General features: G+C 35.2%; 1 protein-coding gene across 2 annotated transcripts in view; it reads right to left on the bottom strand.

Moving 5' to 3' along the window:
• Positions 1 to 19,477, bottom strand: part of LOC149071754 (lachesin-like) — a 192,393-nt gene that overhangs the window by 12,283 nt on the left and 160,633 nt on the right. For both annotated transcript variants that reach the window (XM_089247779.1, XM_089247780.1), the window contains exons 6-7: positions 8,318 to 8,605; positions 958 to 1,020 (exon numbers count right to left, since the gene is read on the bottom strand). In XM_089247779.1, coding sequence (XP_089103905.1) covers positions 958 to 1,020; positions 8,318 to 8,605 — 351 coding nt within the window. The remainder of the gene's footprint in view (positions 1 to 957; positions 1,021 to 8,317; positions 8,606 to 19,477) is intronic.

Below are 19,477 nucleotides of genomic sequence, written 5' to 3'. Positions count from 1 at the left end.
CTATTTAACTTTTTCAGGAAAAAATTAAGTAAAAATGATAACAGAAATATTTCTTCTGTCTATTTATGATATTTCCGGGCACATAATTTTTTCTTAAACATATTTTCCCCTCTCACTAATAAGATTTAATGTTTTTTCTCTCGTATTTATCAGCATCATAAATATTTTGTTCCTTTTTACGTCAGTAGCTCATTTATTCAAATCATATACCTCTAATTTGATATTTAAAATGCATAAAACACGCATATATATTTCCACAGTATCCAGCATATATATTGCATATATATGCTGCAACTACTAATTATTTTTCTCCTTGCCCCTTCAACCGGCTATTACTTAATAATGAACTGATTAACCCCCCCCCCTCTACACTGATTTATATTTGTGTGTTTATATATAAGTTATAAAGATTACTTTTCTCCTTCATTTGTTCCTTTTTTATGGAAAACTCGTCATCCAGTATGCTACAATTGTGTTCACCTTGTATGACGGGTTCCCTCCACTCGTTTATGTATGTTTGTATATGTTTGTATATATTAAATAATATAAAATATATATATAATAAATAAAAATATGAAGGAAAATGTTTTGTTAAATTAAAATAATTAATTATTTTATCATTATTTGTTAAACACTTTGAAATATTGTTATTGAGTTTGTAACGTTTTATAGCAATCAGCTCGAAATTTTTGTACGACAATGAAAACTAAAAACTCTACTAATTGATTAGAAATGAAAACAAGCGTTCCAAAAAACGGACAATCATAAATAATGGGTTAAACAATTCGTATCAATATGAACAACACTATTTTGCTTAAATTCAGCAATTATCTTGAAATCGGCTCGTTTTAAATTGGTATTCTTTTGATGAAAACTAATTAAAACTGCACTATAATGCGGAATTTAATAAACAATATTAAAGTCAAAAATAGTAGTAAAAATCATGTAATTCGATACCTTTGACGGCTTCTGTCCTCGCTGTTGTTGGTTCATCGATAAAATGTTTGGAGTCATGTATTTCTAAAAATGAAATATTATTTAAGCAGGTGAAGAGAAATCTTGCTTTATCAATAAAAAGGATTTTATATGAATATTATGAATGGATATAGTAATAATATATTGAATTTAAATGAATAAAGTAAACATCAATACTATGGTTACTAATGTATTTGATGTAATAAATCATAAAGAGGTGATATCTAATGGATATTTAATGATCAGTTAATTTTTTTTAACTACACTAAAATACATTGGCGGCACATACATATGCATTTTATTCAAACATTATTAATAGATGGAGTTTATGATTAAAAATATATAGAAATTACCTTTCCTTACATATTTACGCATATTTTTAGTTTTACTTTTCTCACTATATAGTTAAGCAATACTAAATACATGTATGTATATGTTTTTTTTCAAAATGAATAGAATACATAAAGAAAGAACAAAAGAAATAAAATTTCAATATAAAAAATGCAAATATGAAGAAATTTTGGAGTTACGTATTGGTAATTCACAACGAGCTCTATTTGGGTCCTTTCCTTGGGGAGAACACCACAGAGAGCAGACGAAACCAAAACATTTCTAATAGTACTTAGGCTTACCCGAAACAATAGCGTTAGATCCCCCTACATGTTTCCAAGCAGTGCATCAGAAATCTATTTTTTCAGAAAAAATCAACACACGTAAAAAGACAATCAGAAATGCAAAAACAAATCAAACCAAATCGAAATCAACAACAAAATGAAAACTACATAGAAGAGATGGAGGAATGCAAATGAAACAACACTGTGTGAAAGATTATTGCCGATGAATGCATGCAGATACAGAATGTCTTCATCTTGTGCGGTCTGCTCACCAGAACTTAAATGTCGCCATGGATGTAGAGGTTTGAAAAGAAGCGAGAAAATAATTGCCAAGTACAGTTTATATAATGTAAATAAATTATCCTCAGTATTATTTCGAATACATGTATTTTTATTTCTGCGGGAATTTTTAACTATTCAGAAATTTTTTCACATATATTAGAGATATGTTAAGTTAAATGTTAACTTTAACTTTGGAAAATATCTATATATAAGTATATGCTAATTATAGATAAGTGTATATCTAATTATATATACAGGGTGTTCTGTTAATGGACCAATAAACTCAGAGTGTTGTTAGTAGACATCAAGAGAGGAGCAAAATTTGCAATGGAACATGGTGTCGCAAACCACGTTGAGAGGGTGAAAATCGCGAAAAACGCATGCAGCTTTCCACGTCACGCCGGAACGACAATAAAGTACAATAATAACTAATATAATATTTATTTGATTAATTATTGCAAAAGTTGTTCGAAGTGACGGCCGCTGACGTCATTGGACAGTCTACAACTACATAAAAACGATTCCCGGACGCGTTCAAAGATACCAGGTATGCTTTTATACAGACGATGCTTATTGAAACAGGCAGCTAACTGCTACACGAAAAAGACGAGTCCAGAATCTTTCCAATGAAGAATCCCATGATATACCTTCTGATGAATTTGTTAACGCTACTTCGCAGAAAATGTCGTGCGACAATGCACATCCCATCACTGTGTTTGAAGATAATCAGCTTTCTAGGATTCTGCCATCGGAGATAGCAAATCCTGTCAATGAGTCTTCAATTGCTCCACGTAACCAAGTTCCTGGGGAACCAGCAGATAATTCTAGTAACGCTAACATCGGCTGACTACCGTGCTCTGAAAACACTAGACTAAACTTCACGTGCTTTAACGTTTTGTACTATCAAAACGTTAGAGCTCTCAGAACTAAGTTATCCATGATCAAATCGTCTATTTCGGTTCATAGTCACGATAATATTTGTTTGGCTGAGACTTGGCATCATCACGATATATTGAATAGCGAATTCATTGATGATAGATCTCGGTTTTCAGAAAAGACAGGTACTCCAACTACCTTAAATAAAGGAGTGGATGTACAGATTTCAGTTAAAACTAAATTTTTGGTCACCGAGATACATCTTGATGAAGTCACCCGCGAGACAATCTGTATTTTCATTGAATCTGGTAAAGTTTTATTTTTGTGTATTGCTCATTTTATCCACAATTGTAGCACTCAATGTTATATCGATTTTTTTAATCTATTTGAAAGAATGAATTTATCATGATCTTCTCGTGGTGGGTGATTTTAATCTCTAGAAATCAATTGCTTGTGCTATAAATTTTGTTTTTCCGTTGCTAATTATTTTCAATTTATCAATTAATACCAAATTTTTTCCTGCTGAATGGAAGAGAGCAAAAGTTGTCCCTATCTTCAAAAAAGGTGACAAATCTTTTATTGATAACTATAGACTTGTTGTTATTTTATCTCTGTTCACTAAAATTTTCGAATCGATATTACGCAAACAAATTTTCAATCGGATCAAGTCCTGTATTTCCACGAATCAACATGGTTTTGTCAATGGCCATGAAACAGGTCTATTGTCACTAATCTCCCGAGCCTGTATTATCGAAGCCATACATTGCAAATGGCAACATGATGACATATATACTGATTTTTAAAAAGCTTTTGATCATATCGATCATGGAATTCTTATTAGTACAATTATTGAAATCGATTTTAACTGTGACTTCGTCAATCACTTCATTTCCTACTTAGCCAATAGAGTGTTGTATAAAGAATGAATTATCCTATAAATCCAATTTAAGGTTTTGTTGATAATTCTGATGTATCTCAGGGATCTGCCCCAGGCATACTGTTATTTATCATTGATATAAATGATCTATCCTCCTTTTTTGAAAATTGTCTACTATTTGCTGATTTTAAAGTATCGAACTTATTGATCTATGTTACTGCCTACAAAATGAGGTGTCTTTACTTCACAAATGACATTTACTTAATAGACTTAATCTCAATGTTGTTAAATGTTTTGTTATTTCATTCACTCAAAAAAAGGATTCAAACTTTTTACGTATAGCATTAATAATAGCCGATTGCTGCTCACATTAGAAATTTTTGCTTGCTTCAAAGAATGTCGAGAGATTCCAACGATAGTAAAACTTTAATATCCCTTTTTAATAATACGCTTATAAGATCTAAACTGGAATATGCTTCAATTATCAGGAACCCATTTCACTCTTGCCGTATTATGAGTCTTGAAAGTATTCAAAACAATTCTCTAAGGTATTTCTATTTCAAAAAACATGGTCCTTATAACAATATTCTATCGGCCACTTATCTACGAAACAGTTTCAATGTTATTAGTTTACAAAAACGCAGATATTACTTGCTCGTTATTTTTTTCAAGAAACTGTTGATTAACCAAATTGATTGCATACCCATTCTAAACGAAATCTGTTTCAATATTAAGTGCCACAATACAAGACATAATTGTTTATTTGCCGTCAAATCATTCAATACTAATAATGGTAATTACCGTGTTGTAAATAGATTTTCCGAATTTGATATTGAGCTTCCTCGACATCTGGATATTTTTCATTCGTCTGTTACCGACTTTAGAAGATTTTTGCTGTGATTGACTTGTATATATCTTTGTGTAGAGTTTTGTATTTTGCGTAATTTTTGTTACTTTTCATTTGTATTTTATGTACTTTATGATGTAGTCGTATTTTCTATACTGTGTTAATTTTTATTTTTATTGCAGGCTGTAATTGGGTTTAAACCTGTAGCTTTGTATTTTAAATAAATAAACAAAAAATGAATAAATATCCGGGGCGACATTCAAGTTCTGGTGATCTGGTAAGTGTCCCCACAAGATGAAGATATTATGCCTCTGCATACATCCATCGGTAAGCCCTTTTTTTACACGTGGTTGTTTCATTTATATTTCTCCATTTCTTCTATGCAGTTTTTAGTTACATATTGGTATTGATTTGCGTATCTGATTGTGTTTTTTTTTTCGTGTCAAGGATTATTTTTTTGTGTGAAAGACTTCATATGTACTGCTTGGTAAAATGTAAGGGGGGGGGGTTGAGTAATTTTATTTAGACTAAGCGTAAAAGTACCCTCAGAAACGTTTTGCTTCAGCAGGTTTCTGTAGTTTTACCCCTGATGAACCCAGAGATGGCAGTGAATATTCAACCCAAATCACTTCAAAATTTCTTCATAATTACATTTTCAGTTTGATATTCATTTTGAATCCATTATGAATTTCATTTCTATTGCACTTTCTCCCTCAGCATTTGTGCTATGTTGCAATTTGAATATAGATGTATTTCCTATTATTTTTGTTGAAACATTACAAAATGTTTTATAATTTGTGAGGTTATAAGGTTAGAAAAATATTATAACCATGTCAGTTCGAAAAAAAAAATGATATTCTCGTACATTGGTTCGGTACGTATTCTTAATTTTTGAACGTTACAGATTTTTCTCTCTCTCTCTAAAAACGTTCTTTTACAACGTTTTCTGGAAGAAATTCTTAAGATCCTAACAATAAAATGAATGGTTTCGTGAAGCAATCGTTAATACTGACTAGTTCCTTTGTTCAAAAGTTTGATTAAACCTTTAATAAACCTATCATAATTCGAAAACTGTTAGAGATGAGAGAAGGTTGTTACGGTGTTTCATATCACTCTTGGGCTCGTTCATCACCCCATTCCTTTCGGCAGATTAGGGGCAGTTTCAAACGGATGAATAATAAGTGGCTTATGTTATTTGCATTCTAATGAGAGAAGGTATTCGATGAAACTTCTGATGCATCCATGAAATAAGAGTGGGCATTTCTTGAGATGAAAAATAGTTTCGAAAGTATTGATATTGTTTGAAAATTGCCAGAAAAGAGATGAGAAATAAAGAAAATCCATCACACAAGAAAAGATTTATTGAAGAAAACGTGTTATCGGGAACATGAACGGATGGCTATCAGCAATATCACAAGGAATTGCCCTATATGATAGGATACACCATATCCATTTTCTTCAGGAATTCGTACATCTCACACTATACTGTGCGTGTGTGAATTGGCGGGGCCGATTCTTCAGGAAGTTTATCGAGAATTCGATACGTCATTCCATTGCCCAGAAGTCTTTGAAAGCACGTATCGGAAGCACTAAAGCGGTTCGGAGCATCCGAACGATTCGGTATGCTTTTGACGGTGCGTATACTTAGTATTCTGAATACGTGACGCGAAGGAGAAACTCTTCGCCATATGTTACAATTTTGTTTTCTTATTTTTCCAATGCAGACATTTAGAGAAGTATCTTTTTGAATGTCTTTCAATTTGCTTTTTTTTTTGGTTGTCTGTTTTCTCGGACATTTTAGCAGATCAATATCATCATGATGCAGAGTTATTTTTATTTCTTTATTTTATTTTGGTCTTGTATTTCATCTTGGTCGGAATAAGGACAAAAAATCCACAACCGTTTTCCTTTTTCTTTTCATTTTTCGGATACGTGAAAAGACTTCAAGATTTGTTTTTTTTATCCTTCTTTTGATTTCGGTCGAGCATTTTGATGTTTCTGATAATTCTCCATTGGTCATTTACTTTATTTAATTCGTATATATATTTATTTATTTATTTATTTATTATAGTTAAAATTTAAAAATGACCATATCACTTATTTTGCTATCATTACATCAGCTATATATATATTTTTTTCGAGAAAATGAGAAAGAAAAGTATGATGTCATATCCGTTGCAAAAAAACGTTCAGTCAGCCATTCAACGCATGCATGTCTCGATATGCGGGACATTTTTAGCACCTTCTTACGTAACCATATGCAAATACCGATGTTCATGTTTCCAATAAAGTTTTTTCTCCTTGCACTGGATATGCGAGCCCTAAGGAAGGATTTCCATATTCATTGACTTTGTAGCCTAGTGGACTAGGGCGTTCATCCAGCAACTGGCAGGATTCTCCGCTATTATAACAATAATACCTCGATTTCCCGTCGTTTTATAAACACTGAGTAACCATGTCTGAATCATAAACGGATACAAGCTCTCTCGAATGGAGAGGGTGAATCACTGCTGAAAGAGTTCATAGTCCACCGGGGCTTTATGTCTACCTCTGCTCTTCAGCCTCCGCTGATGAGACAATTTTGCCACTGAACGAGAAAGGGGGGGGGGGTTGATTACCATATTCACCATTCCCCCGTAACTGCTTATATTCTGAATAGCCTATGTGTAAGTACAACATCCTCAATAAACATTGGTCCCCTGGAAACCACGATGTGCTATTCAAGAACCATTAGTATAAGACAGGAGTCTTCAACATTTCAGACATTGCAGCGGAAATAAAAATTTCTTCATGAAGCCGCCGTGCCAACACACTAATTATACAGTGACATTTAATATTGTAATTCTTCAAGGACTTGATTTTTCGTACAGCAGTGTCTGAATATGTTGGCCAACACGGCAACGAATAATGTCCGTGTATTGGTTCACACAAGGCCTTCAAATAATCGAAGATTTTAATTTATTCTGACACCATTTCTTTCAACGATTCTGAAATTATCGTTTGATTTATATGTCCCTTTCAATTTTTCTAAAAATTATTATTTTTCTTTTTTTTTAATGTGTTTAATTTTTTTGGTATTATTTCTTTCGATTATTTAAAAATTATTTGTCACTTTTATCATTTATCACTTTTACATGCATAGATAATGTATAATATACATTAATTTTTTTATACATATAATAAAATATCAATTTTTGTATACATATAATATAAAAAAATAATATACATATAATATAACATTAATTTTTATGAATTTAAATACTCGTCATTGTATATAGTACTAACTTAAAACTATAGGTTGGAAAGTTTAAAAAGCAATGTATTAGACTGGACTGGATTTAAAAATGATAATCGAGTATAGTTTATGTTTTCTCATGATGGATTTTGAAACGTATCATTGAAGGTGGATTGTGTCGGAAGTGATAACAACCATCCAAGAGACTAATGAATGGATATCCAGATTCAATCTAATTAACACTTAATGCGATATCCGGATATTTTTAATTATGAAATTATATATTCATTTAGGGGTTAAACTCTGCTGTAAATTCTGTTTGAAAAAAAATTGGGGCTCCGGTTTGGACGGACACTTATCGGATAAACAGCGTTAATGGTGGGAAATGCGAACTCCTATGTATTTATTTCATCTTTTTTCAATGGTTTTTCCAGAATTTCATAAAATGGTCCACGGGAAATGTCGAAATTCTCCGAGGGCCGCATTTGCCCCACGGGTCAAGCGTTCAAGACCCCTGGTATGCACCGAGAAAGTACTAAAATTTGCCACGATGGAAAAGCATATGTCAATTATGTATAGTAGTATATAGCATATGAAAAACTTTTACTCACGATAGAGCCGAATAGAGCCGTCCGTAGTGCCTAGAGAATTCCTAGCGGAACATTTGTATACGCCGTAATCCTCGGGCCTTACACTCATCACAGTCAACTTCATATGAACTTTGTAAGTGTTGTCTTGAATACTCGTAACGTATTTGCTGTTGGACACTATCATGACACTATTTTCCTTTGTCCAGTAGTTGATGGACATCGGGTAAGCCTCGGTATTGCAGTCGAGCGTCGCGTCTTCACCTAGTGAGGCACCTATTAGCTGGTTCGGTATGGATATCATTGGTGGAACTGGTAAAAATAATAACACACGGAATTTGTCATACAGATACTAAGAAATACATTTCATGTTCAAAAAAATGTTTTTTAAATTCACAAAAAATATCAACTGCATACATAACACATACCCCCTTCACTCCATAGGTGCACATATGTGTATATTTTCATTTTTAACGGTTTTTAATGTTATTAAATGCTTTTAATGATTCTTTTTTCACGTTGAGGCATACGTCAAGGTACCCAACTCAATTAGTCCTATTAAATATATCGATCTAAATTAATTAATTTATTTATTAATTTTCTTTTTAAAGGGTATTTTGACATTTAAAAAATAAACACAAATCAACAAAATAAATTTTTTTTACAGTCGGTTTTGGCGTAAGTTTTAAAAGAATATATATTTGATGAGTAACAACTATTAATACTAATGAATTGATATTACTAATGGATAGAAGCAATCCTACGGGCACGGTTTTGATTTCGGTCCAACCAAATGAGATTACAAACAATATGTGAATTCAATGAACCAACACAATGAACCAACTAAAATTATTCGATATGAAATCACCTGAAAACTCTTATTAGTGACTTGCTAGAACCGACTGATAAAACCGTTTAACGTTTATCTATCACATTATGCTCTAGAATAAACAGACAAGCACCATGCTACACTACTATTTTACAAGATGGGAATTCATTTCCCTCAAAAATAGTGTCGAATATGAATCACTAGCTATAATACCCGGCGCTGCTCGGGTTTTCTGAATATACCGACAACATTAGAACGCGACAAACCATTTTAAAGGAATAAACATTTCTCTGAAAAGCATTATTAGGGAACCTCCCTCGTCAATGAAACTAAAAATTCCAAAGTCCTTTGTTGAGGCTGACGAACCGACACTTTTTGCCCATTTCGGACACTTACCCAGCTCTGACGAACGTGTCTCGTTTGGTATGTACTAGTAAAATTTGGCGAAGATAGGTTTAAATGTGCAAATTTTTATAGAGAGCATACACACAGAAAAATTATTTTTATATGCATAGATCATGTATAATGTACATGAATTTCATCTCTGCCTCTACCGGGAGTCGAACCCGGGTCCCTCGATTGCCGGACGAGTGCTCTGGCCACTAAGCTACAGAGGAGATAGAGAATTTCCTTCGCTAGAGCGTATATATGCCGAACGGAACCGTGCAATGGACGGTGAAACCGATCAGCTAATAGCTCATGGACGACGAGCCACCAGAGGGCTATATATATGACATGAATGTCGAGAATATCTTGTATTAACAAGTGGAGAGTGACATTCATGTCATATATATAGCCCTCTGGTGGCTCGTCGTCCATGAGCTATTAGCTGATCGGTTTCACCGTCCATTGCACGGTTCCGTTCGGCATATATACGCTCTAGCGAAGGAAATTCTCTATCTCCTCTGCAGCTTAGTGGTCAGAGCACTCGTCCGGCAATCGAGGGACCCGGGTTCGACTCCCGGTAGAGGCAGAGATGAGTGTTTCCTTCCTTAAAAAATTAACATCTCAAATAATAAATATCTTCACAACATCCAGTCTTCTGTATATCTTGTATTAACAAGTGGAGAGCGACATTCATGTCATGTACATGAATTTGATATACATATAGTAAAACACTATTTTTTATCAATTTGAATACTTATCATTGCATGTAGTACTAACATAAAACAATACGTTATAAAGTTTAAAAAGCAACCTATTAGACTGGACTGTATTTGGAAATGATAATCGTGCATAGTTTATATCAGGGGTATCAAAAACCTTTTTACAAGAAGTGTCATAATCATAATTATTTACGATGCTCGTGTTACTCTACGATTTCTAACACTCAGACCATACGTCCCGTTTTACGGGACAACAGCATTCTCAACGTTCCTGCAAAATACTGTTCGACTGCCTTCTAATTTTCCTAAAAATTAAAATGTGCCACTCTTTTGAGTTCTAAATTTGCTTCCGAATGAATAATTCAAATTTGATCATATGTTTAATCAAAATATTTTTTTATTTCATTAAATTTGAGTTAAAGATGAAAAACGGATTAGAAAACGCATTGAATAAAAAAGTCATTACATAGTTGTTATTTTAAGAGGCCTGGACATAGGCAACAAGTTCTTTTCCTATCTGACGCGACAGATGACACCTTCATTCACGACCTAACTCGATCGGTAGTAAACAGTGGAACGAAATGCTATGCTCTTCAGCAGACCGCTGAATGGGAGCAGCTCCTCTGGAGCCGAGCCCTTCATCTCGTCAAGCAGCGATCCCCCACGGCAGCAGAATCATATTTTTCACATATATATTTGCAATATTTTGTCTTCCTATTTTGTACTTTTAATGTTTTTTCCCCTTCTCTTCCCCTGCTTCTTGCGGGGAAGCACTCCTGCCTTCTGGTGATGTGCATTTGTTTCCCTTCCTTATGTATTTCCACCCATTTTGTGTACGATGGATCGATTTCTCCTCGTCGGGTACGGCTAGTACCCATGCTTTTGACCCATGCCCTTGTGGCAAACAAGCCTTCATCCCCTATGGGGACAGAGCGGGGGACCAAGGTAGGTCTGGTGTTGGTAGTAAATCTTTTTGTGGTGATATGACCGGAGCTGGTGTGCTGCCAAGTAGTATAAAAGTAAAATTCAGACGTATGCAATAGGGAGGATCGAAAAGTATAGGAAACATTCCTTTTTTCGAAATTACATTTGGCTTCGGGTGGGGAAGTTGTGTCTTGGGAAATGAAATCCATTATATGAAATCCATTCATATATTCCGGTGCCCCAAGTGCCCCAAATATAGTTAAAAACTGACAGTTGAAAATTTATAAAAAAATAATTTTTTCGAAATTACTTATGGCGTGGGGTGGAAAAGTTGTGTCTGGGGTGTATTAGTTTGCATAATTATTTTCTTGAAATCCATTCATATCTTCTGGTGGCCCAAGAGCCCAAAATGCTTAAAAATACACACTTTTATAAAAATGCATTAAAATTATAAATTAATGAAACTTTTTTATGAATTATAGAATATAAGTATTCAGGTATCAAAGTATAAACTTATAAATAATAATAATTTTATAATAATACAAGAAGTATAATTTTAAAAATCAAAGCAATAAATCCCAAAACTTATAAAAGGTGAACTTATATAATGGCTTTTTTAATTCCATTAAGTTGAAGATTTACATATTTCTAAATGCTGTAATACTTTTTGGTATTAAAATGTTATATATGGCTACTTGATATTATCCTATTCAAAATGAAGCAGTGCTTCTTCTCCACACACACTTTCCGACGCCTCAGACACTAGGCGAATGCACCTTTGAACTGCTTGGGTATTCACCATTCTTTTCAACTGTTACCATGGCTTCCAACTTTTACTATACTAAATAATTTTATACATTTAATAATAAACAATAAATTATTTTTCATTCTCTGCCTATTCTATTTTCCCTGTGAAATCGATTACTTAACTCATTTTTTATTTCTTATTCAAAATTTGCATAAAAATTGATTTTTGGAAAATATTTAAGTGTCTTGGGGCACCGGAAAAAATTAATTGAAGATGAAAAAAATTTCATTCATGCTCGTATGCTTAAAAGACAACTTTTGCACCCGAAGCCGATTTTTTTTCCAAATTTCGATTTTTCGATCCACCCTAATATGTAATTAATCGTATATATGTACCCTGAATTTTAAAGGACTCTGATGTGCATACTAACAGTAATTTGCTTTCATCCGTCGACAAATAGCTGAAATAATGTTCGTTTTTTTCCGATAAAAAAAAAATAATTCTTAGTTACAGTATATTTTTTTTATTTCTTTTTTGAAAATCACATTAGAATATACCAATTACTTTAATTTTATTAATTTGGGGACTGTTCACTAATTTATGAGACACCCTTTATATTCTCTTACACACAACTAGAAAAATATATAAGAAAATTAGAACTAATTCATTACTATTCCTCAATGCAAATGCTTGAATATTAATTTCCAAAACTTACTAGAGAATTTCTAATTCACTAGAAATCATTGCGGTCTTCTGAGAAAGGAATTATTCAGACGGTAGATTAATATTTAATCAGGATTTTCGATAATTCAATTATATTATTCCAATACCCAATCCGATTCTCACGGTGCATTATCCAATAAAATAAATTAGCATAATATAGTAAATCAGGCATCAGAATTCAAATCGTCAATTAATAATTAGTTGAGAATTTCGGTACGATTAAGAGAAATTCCATACTCTTTCAACCTATAAAATATTCTAGAGAGATCCTCAAGAAAATTTTCTTAATTAAATTCAAAAATAAAAGTAACTTATACAAATAAGGGATTTTCTTTTTTTTTCTGTTTTACTAAATACAGAATTTAGTCCATAAAACGAATGTCATGTTTTTTTTGAGAGATTATCATTATTATTATTATTTTTATAATTCGTATTCTTTTGAAATTTATTTTAGAAAAAGTAAGCGTGCCTGTATATTTTGGCTTTTGAGCAGTAATATTTATTAAAATTTTCTGCCTACAAAGCAAAAAAAAAAAGAAAATTTTTTAACAGAAAGAAAATACTTTCAAGTTGTTAAATGTAAGAAGTTAGAATATATTATGGATACATTTTCATTCGTCTCAAGGGTAATGAGATTCTCGAGACTTTTATATTTAAAATAGGATTAAATCACTTTTGAAGCTTCGTTTCCTTCTTTTCGCCGGAATGCTAATTAACGTTTCATCTTCACGAATATACCGAATAGATGCAGTTCTTGTTTGTTTTTTTTAATGAATTTAGTTTTCGCTATAAGATACTGAATACTAGTATGTTTTCTTACTGCCTGTGTGTAACCTGCGATATTGCTGATGTAGCAGTCAAGGTACACTCACAGAGTCCAAGGGATGAATTTTCGAGTTCATGTTCCTTCCTATATTTCATGTTATATAATGTTTTACACATAGCACATGCTTTGGTCAACCACTACTACTAAACCGTGCATCTCGTACACATTCCTCTACGGAATTTCTAACGAATCGGTAGATGTGGGAATGTGTGTTCTGAGTTTATGTGTGGCCCTAATGTATTTATATTATACAAATACAAATACAAATACAACGCCACAACAGGCAAAATGCCCAACGAGGTGGCTGATAAAAAGATGCCCATAAAAATATGGATGTCATATATTTAAAAAAAAAACCGCAACCCAATTAAAAATGCAATTAACACAAATTATAAACAATATATACACATGACAAAATATTATACAATGCCCATAAAGAATACTTATGGTTGTCTTATTCTAAGAATGGATAGCTTCTCGATTTACCGCAACATGTTTATCGTATTTCTTTTTAAACGTGTCAATTGTGTTACAATTTACTACCTCCGGGGGTAAGTTATTCCATTTATTAACAACCCTATTAGAGAAAAATTCCCTGCGACACCATAACCTTGCATTGTCCCTCACCAATCGAAACTGGTGTCCCCTTGTAAAAACAGTCGATTGGCGGTGTACTAAAAGTTCATGGTCCATCCTATCCATCCCATTGAAAATATTGAACACTTCGATCATATCTTCTCGACACCTGCGTTCATCCAATGTAAACATATTCAAAAAATGAAGTCTCTCTTCATAACTCAAGCCCTGTGTGCCAATAAGGACACGCGTAGCTCTTCTCTGCACCCCTTCAAATAATCTATGTCCCTCTGTAGGTATGGTCTCCAAAACCTTACAGCATATTCCAGCCCAGGACGAACTAATCCTCGAAAAAGCGGAAGAATGACTTTAGGAGAACCCGAAGAGACCTTTTTGAAAATGAGACCAAGCATTCTATTCGAGTTGCATTTGTTGTCGAGTTGCATTTGTTTCGTGTTCGTTCTGTAATGTAACTTCCACAAGTAAAGATGGAAATGCTTGAATGTTCATGTTATGTCAGTATCTTGTTGTAGTTCTGCCTGCTCTCTGCGGAGAGACTTTTTCAAATAGGAGACTGGCTCACATTCGCGCCTCGAAGCTGGAAAACCGCAGAAAACCAACTTCAGCCGACCACCACTGTGCCGTCAACGAGGTTTGAACCTATATCCTCAGGACTAGAGTCCAGCACGAGTGCAGAGTGCAATAGTTTAGTCTGCTGGAACTCAAGGATATGAATCAAGAGTCCGTACAATGCAATTTTGCTTTTTTATGGAAAATTTTGATGATATTACTTGACGCGGGGCTTTCTTCATTCTCAGATTTCATTTTATTGCCACATTGAATTCCTCTAACCTATTCCCACCTTGGCAAAAAATAACTACAACATTTTTTCCCCCTTTTTTGATTGGTTTCATCATTTGAACATTTTTGTTGCACCACGGTTATTTTATGCACACGCGGGCTAATTAGACTGAAACCTACAACGTGTTGCCGATTCCGAGTGGCAATAATTTGTATTACCAACCAATAATCTTTCCAGGCTGGTGCGTTAACCCTTCGGTAGAGGACTCCCAGAGGTAGATTTTTTTTGTGGCCATGTCACCTTTTGTGTTAAACGATACGTCAGGAAAGTTTCTGATAAGTAATCAGGTATCGAACTCGGTATCTTAACACCCTATGGCAATTTATGGGAGTATCTTATCCACCAAGTTTACCGTGAACTGATTGATTTGTGTTCACTGTATGACAATATCCCCTTTAAAAACAAAATTATTTTATGTTTACTAGGACCATTTCAGTTAGTTATATACATGTGCACTTCAGGTCTTCACCCCTTAACTGAAGAATATGTTTCGGGAAAATGAAGAAGAGTTTTTATCAGTTTAATTTCGAACACTATACAAATAAAAAACTCATAATCACAAATATTGTACCTTTCAGTTGCTCGAACGCATTTCGGCAGACATAAGTAAGGTGTTAACTTCAAAAAAAACTAATTTTAAATAATTTAAAACCATTAAAAATTAAGCACACATATGTACATTCGGAGCAATCTCCTGTCTTGACAGCGCTTTTACGTATATTTTCTGGTGAGCATAAAGTAAGGAAAAATTTAAGTCTTACATTATACACTGCTGGCCACCGTAAATGCAACACCCTGAAGGAAGCACGCAAATAATATGAAATTTACAACATGCATTAGCGGAGGTGAGATATGCAAATGATTAGAATTTCAGCGCAGACGCACATCACGCGCGCCTGTGGCGCCACTTCAAAGCGCTATTTAAGGTTTGGAGATTTCGACGATTTGAAGTACGGCAATTGTGTTTTTCTTGTGGTTTTTTCAAAAAAACGATCAATTATGCCTCGTAGAAAACAGCGATCATCTTTTGATCAAGTATCCGAGTTCGACAGAGGAAGGATAGTGGCCTACCGAGATTGTGGATTATCTTTCAGGGAAATCGGTAGTCGTGTTGGACGAAACCAAACAACTGTAATGCGGATATGTGATCGTTGGATGCAGGAGGGTACGACGGACCGACGTGTTCGATCGCATCCACCTCAGTGCACCACTTCACGTGATGACAGGCGTATTGTGCGTATGGCAGTGACGGATCGCTCAGCCACATCACGAACCATAGCACAGCATATTCAATCTGTACCGCATCATCCAGTGTCTGCGCGTACCATTCGACGCCGTTTACAGCAGAGTGGTCTGTCCGCAAGACGTCCATTGCTTCGTCTACCCTTCACGCAGAACCACAGACGTCTCCGCCTTAATGGTGCGATGAAAGAAGGATGTGGACGGCACAATGGAATGAAATTGTCTTTACTGACGAGTCACGCTCCTGTCTGCAACACCTCTAATTTAAACGTTGGGCGCCATATTAAGCTTCGATGTCTCTCTGAGATGGGAAGCAGGGTGTGTCCGGTCCTTCAATGTTCAATGTCTGCAACACCACGATGGTCGGATTCGAGTCTGGAGACACCGTGGAGAGAGGATGCTGAACAGCTGCGTTATGCACCGCCACACTGGTCCTGCACCGGGTATTATGGTATGGGGCGGTATTGGATATCACTCTCGCACTCCTCTAGTACGCATTGCCGGTACTTTAAAAAGCAAGCGCTACATCTCCGAGGTGTTGTAGCCAGTTGTCCTTCCTTACCTTCAGGGCTTGCCCACAGCCATATTTCAACAGGATAATGCGCGACCACACGTGGCACGCATTGTCCAAAGGTTCTTCGTCAATCGCCAGATTGAATTGCTTCCCTGGCCAGCTCGGTCTCCGGATCTTTCGCCGATAGAAAACATGTGGTCCATGGTTGCTCAACGATTGACCCAGATTACATCCCCAGCTGCCACACCAGATCAACTTTGGCAACGCGTGGAAGCTGCTTGGTCTGCTGTACCCCAAGAACACATCCAAAGTCTCTTTGAATCAATGCCGAGGCGTGTGGCAACGGTGATCTCCAACAATGGCGGCTACTCTGGCTACTGATTTTGGCAGGAACCACACTTCACAGAAGTCTATAAATTTAATCATTTGATGCTTGGTCAACATGTTATCTACAAAATGAATATTGTTGCGATATCTCTTGTCTTTCTTGGTGTTGCAATTTGGGTGGCCAGCAGTGTAACTTAATAGCGTGAGTTGAAATTCAGAATAAGGAACAATCTAGAGAGTTTTTCAGAACAAATTTTCATTTTAGTTCTATAAAATTATTAATTATTTTCTAGAAAATAATTGGGTATTTTCAGTTATTTTGTTCCCTTCATCTTCTTTGCCGTATTACAAACAAAGTCGGTGTCGGTTCCTGAAAGTTATTTCATCACTTACTTTGTCGTTGCCTTCGAGAATATCTTGTTATTCTCCAATTTTGGCCACCAGAATGATTTTCCGCCGCCCGATACCGACTTCGTAGTGACAGTATATTGTTTGTGAACCAATCTTGAAAAAGTTTATGAAAATCGCGCAAACACCCGAATCATTTTCTTGGAAAAAAATAAAAATAAAACGAATTTATATATAACCAAAATTACTAGTCTTCCTGAACAGTACTACAGTCGATACTCGTTATAATGACCTTTCGTTATTACGACCGTTCATTATAACGTCCAGAATGATAAATCCCAAATTTTTTCCCTATACATCAAATGTTATTTTTGATTCGATATAGTGACTCACAAAGACCATTCAATCCAATACAATGTCCGATGTCAGCACTGCGCAGGAGCTTCTGATATGGGTCGTACAAAAAAAATCACAGGCAGGGATTTTTGAGCTATGGGCCAAGACCCAAACTTGCTGGGGCTTCACACAGATGAGTCGCACGAATTCATTTATAGTATGTTACAAATTCACTTATTGCGTCACTGGTTTCACTAATTTTGAAAAACGAACGGTCACATGAGAACCGGCCGAGAGCCATTGCCTTATATATCGTAGAATTCGGTTGATATGAACGAGTATATAAATCATTAATTGCAGTTTTATTATTTTTCAACTTGACGAATTTTTACATATTCTGTCAAAATATCAATTATCTTGAGAAGAATTTTTTCGAAAGCTCGATGGAAACGTCCCTTTTCCTCGAGACGTGGAGGGTCACTGTAACGAACGTCGACTGTATATGCATTGTGAGTCAACAACTATATACTGATGTATTGAAAGTGTTCAAGATCTTCATTTCAGTGAAAAAAAGAGTTGATCCTTCTTTCTTTCTTTCAAACTGAGCACTGATGCTTCTTTCTTCCAGCTCTGGTCTATTGCCATGGACAACTTACTACCGATTGATTTGTTCCAGAAGTGCGATTGTGTGCGTACCTAACAATCTGTGTGATTATATAGTGTTGTGTGTGAGGTTTTAGAGCTTTCATCCATATTTCAAATTTCGGGTGAAGTGCAATGATCGGGTATTTGTACTGTTGCAATGACATTGCTCTCTGTGGCTAAACTTTTTATGGTAAGATCGGCTCGCATTCGCACCTCGAAGTCGGGTGAACCATAAAGTAACAGCCGACCAACACAGTGGCGTCGGGGGGGTTTGAGACTTGGTCCTCTTCAAGTCCATCACTAAAACCCAGGCCCGTCATTTAGGGGGGGGGCGGGGCAGGAGAAGGGGCGTTGCCCCCCCTGCTTTTAAAAATACACTACAAATGATATATATATATATATATATATATATATATATGCGTGCCTTTAGTATATGCTCTTTGCTCCCCCCGCTGTTGAAATGACGGCCCTGCTAAAACCCCTTGACCTCAGCAGCGGCCGGCCTGATGCTTCTGAGACTACGTTACCGCACAATAACTTCGGTCATATATCGCCGTACGACATTTTGCAAACACTGGAGTTGGATGAATGAATTCCCCATCGGTGGTCGGCTCAGACTCGGTAGGCAAATAACTTGATTCTGAGGTTCTTTGACCGGACCTTGTTGGTAACCTTCATAGTGGAAGGCGATCATCTTATCACTGCACGGATGCCAGCTTCTGAGACTGTTCCACAGCGCATAAGCAAACATGAATATTTTCTAACTCTTGCATGAATAATGTATTTCTATCTTTCCTGCTCAGACTATTTCTTCATTTACAATGTTGTTTTCGCAATTATCATTTCACCTACACAGCACTATTACAATAGGTAATTCGTTCCTATTCCGATTCCGAAAGTACCCAAATTTTCCAAATGACATGACCAGTGATGTTTTTTTACAAAATCGTACCATAATATTTCTACTTCACATCCACTCAGTTCAGGTCTTTTAACCGATTAAAATGAAACACAAAGCATAAAAATCGTTATTATAAAAAAGTAATAGGGCACAATTTGCGTAATTAAATTCCTTCCTTCTATCAGGGCATAGTGCATTTTCACTGAAGTAGCTGAAATCAAGTTAATTAAACAGAAGAGCGTGAAAAATAATGAAATCTCCCTTTTTTTCGGCTGAC

The sequence above is a fragment of the Pholcus phalangioides genome, unplaced genomic scaffold, assembly GCF_987345545.1.
Source record: "Pholcus phalangioides strain wild (caught in Gottingen) unplaced genomic scaffold, Ppha-v1.0 ptg000018l_1, whole genome shotgun sequence".
In the NCBI taxonomy this organism is placed as follows: Eukaryota; Metazoa; Arthropoda; class Arachnida; order Araneae; family Pholcidae; genus Pholcus; species Pholcus phalangioides.
Note: the sequence above shows the minus strand (reverse complement) of the source record. Positions and strands in the feature narration are given on the sequence as shown.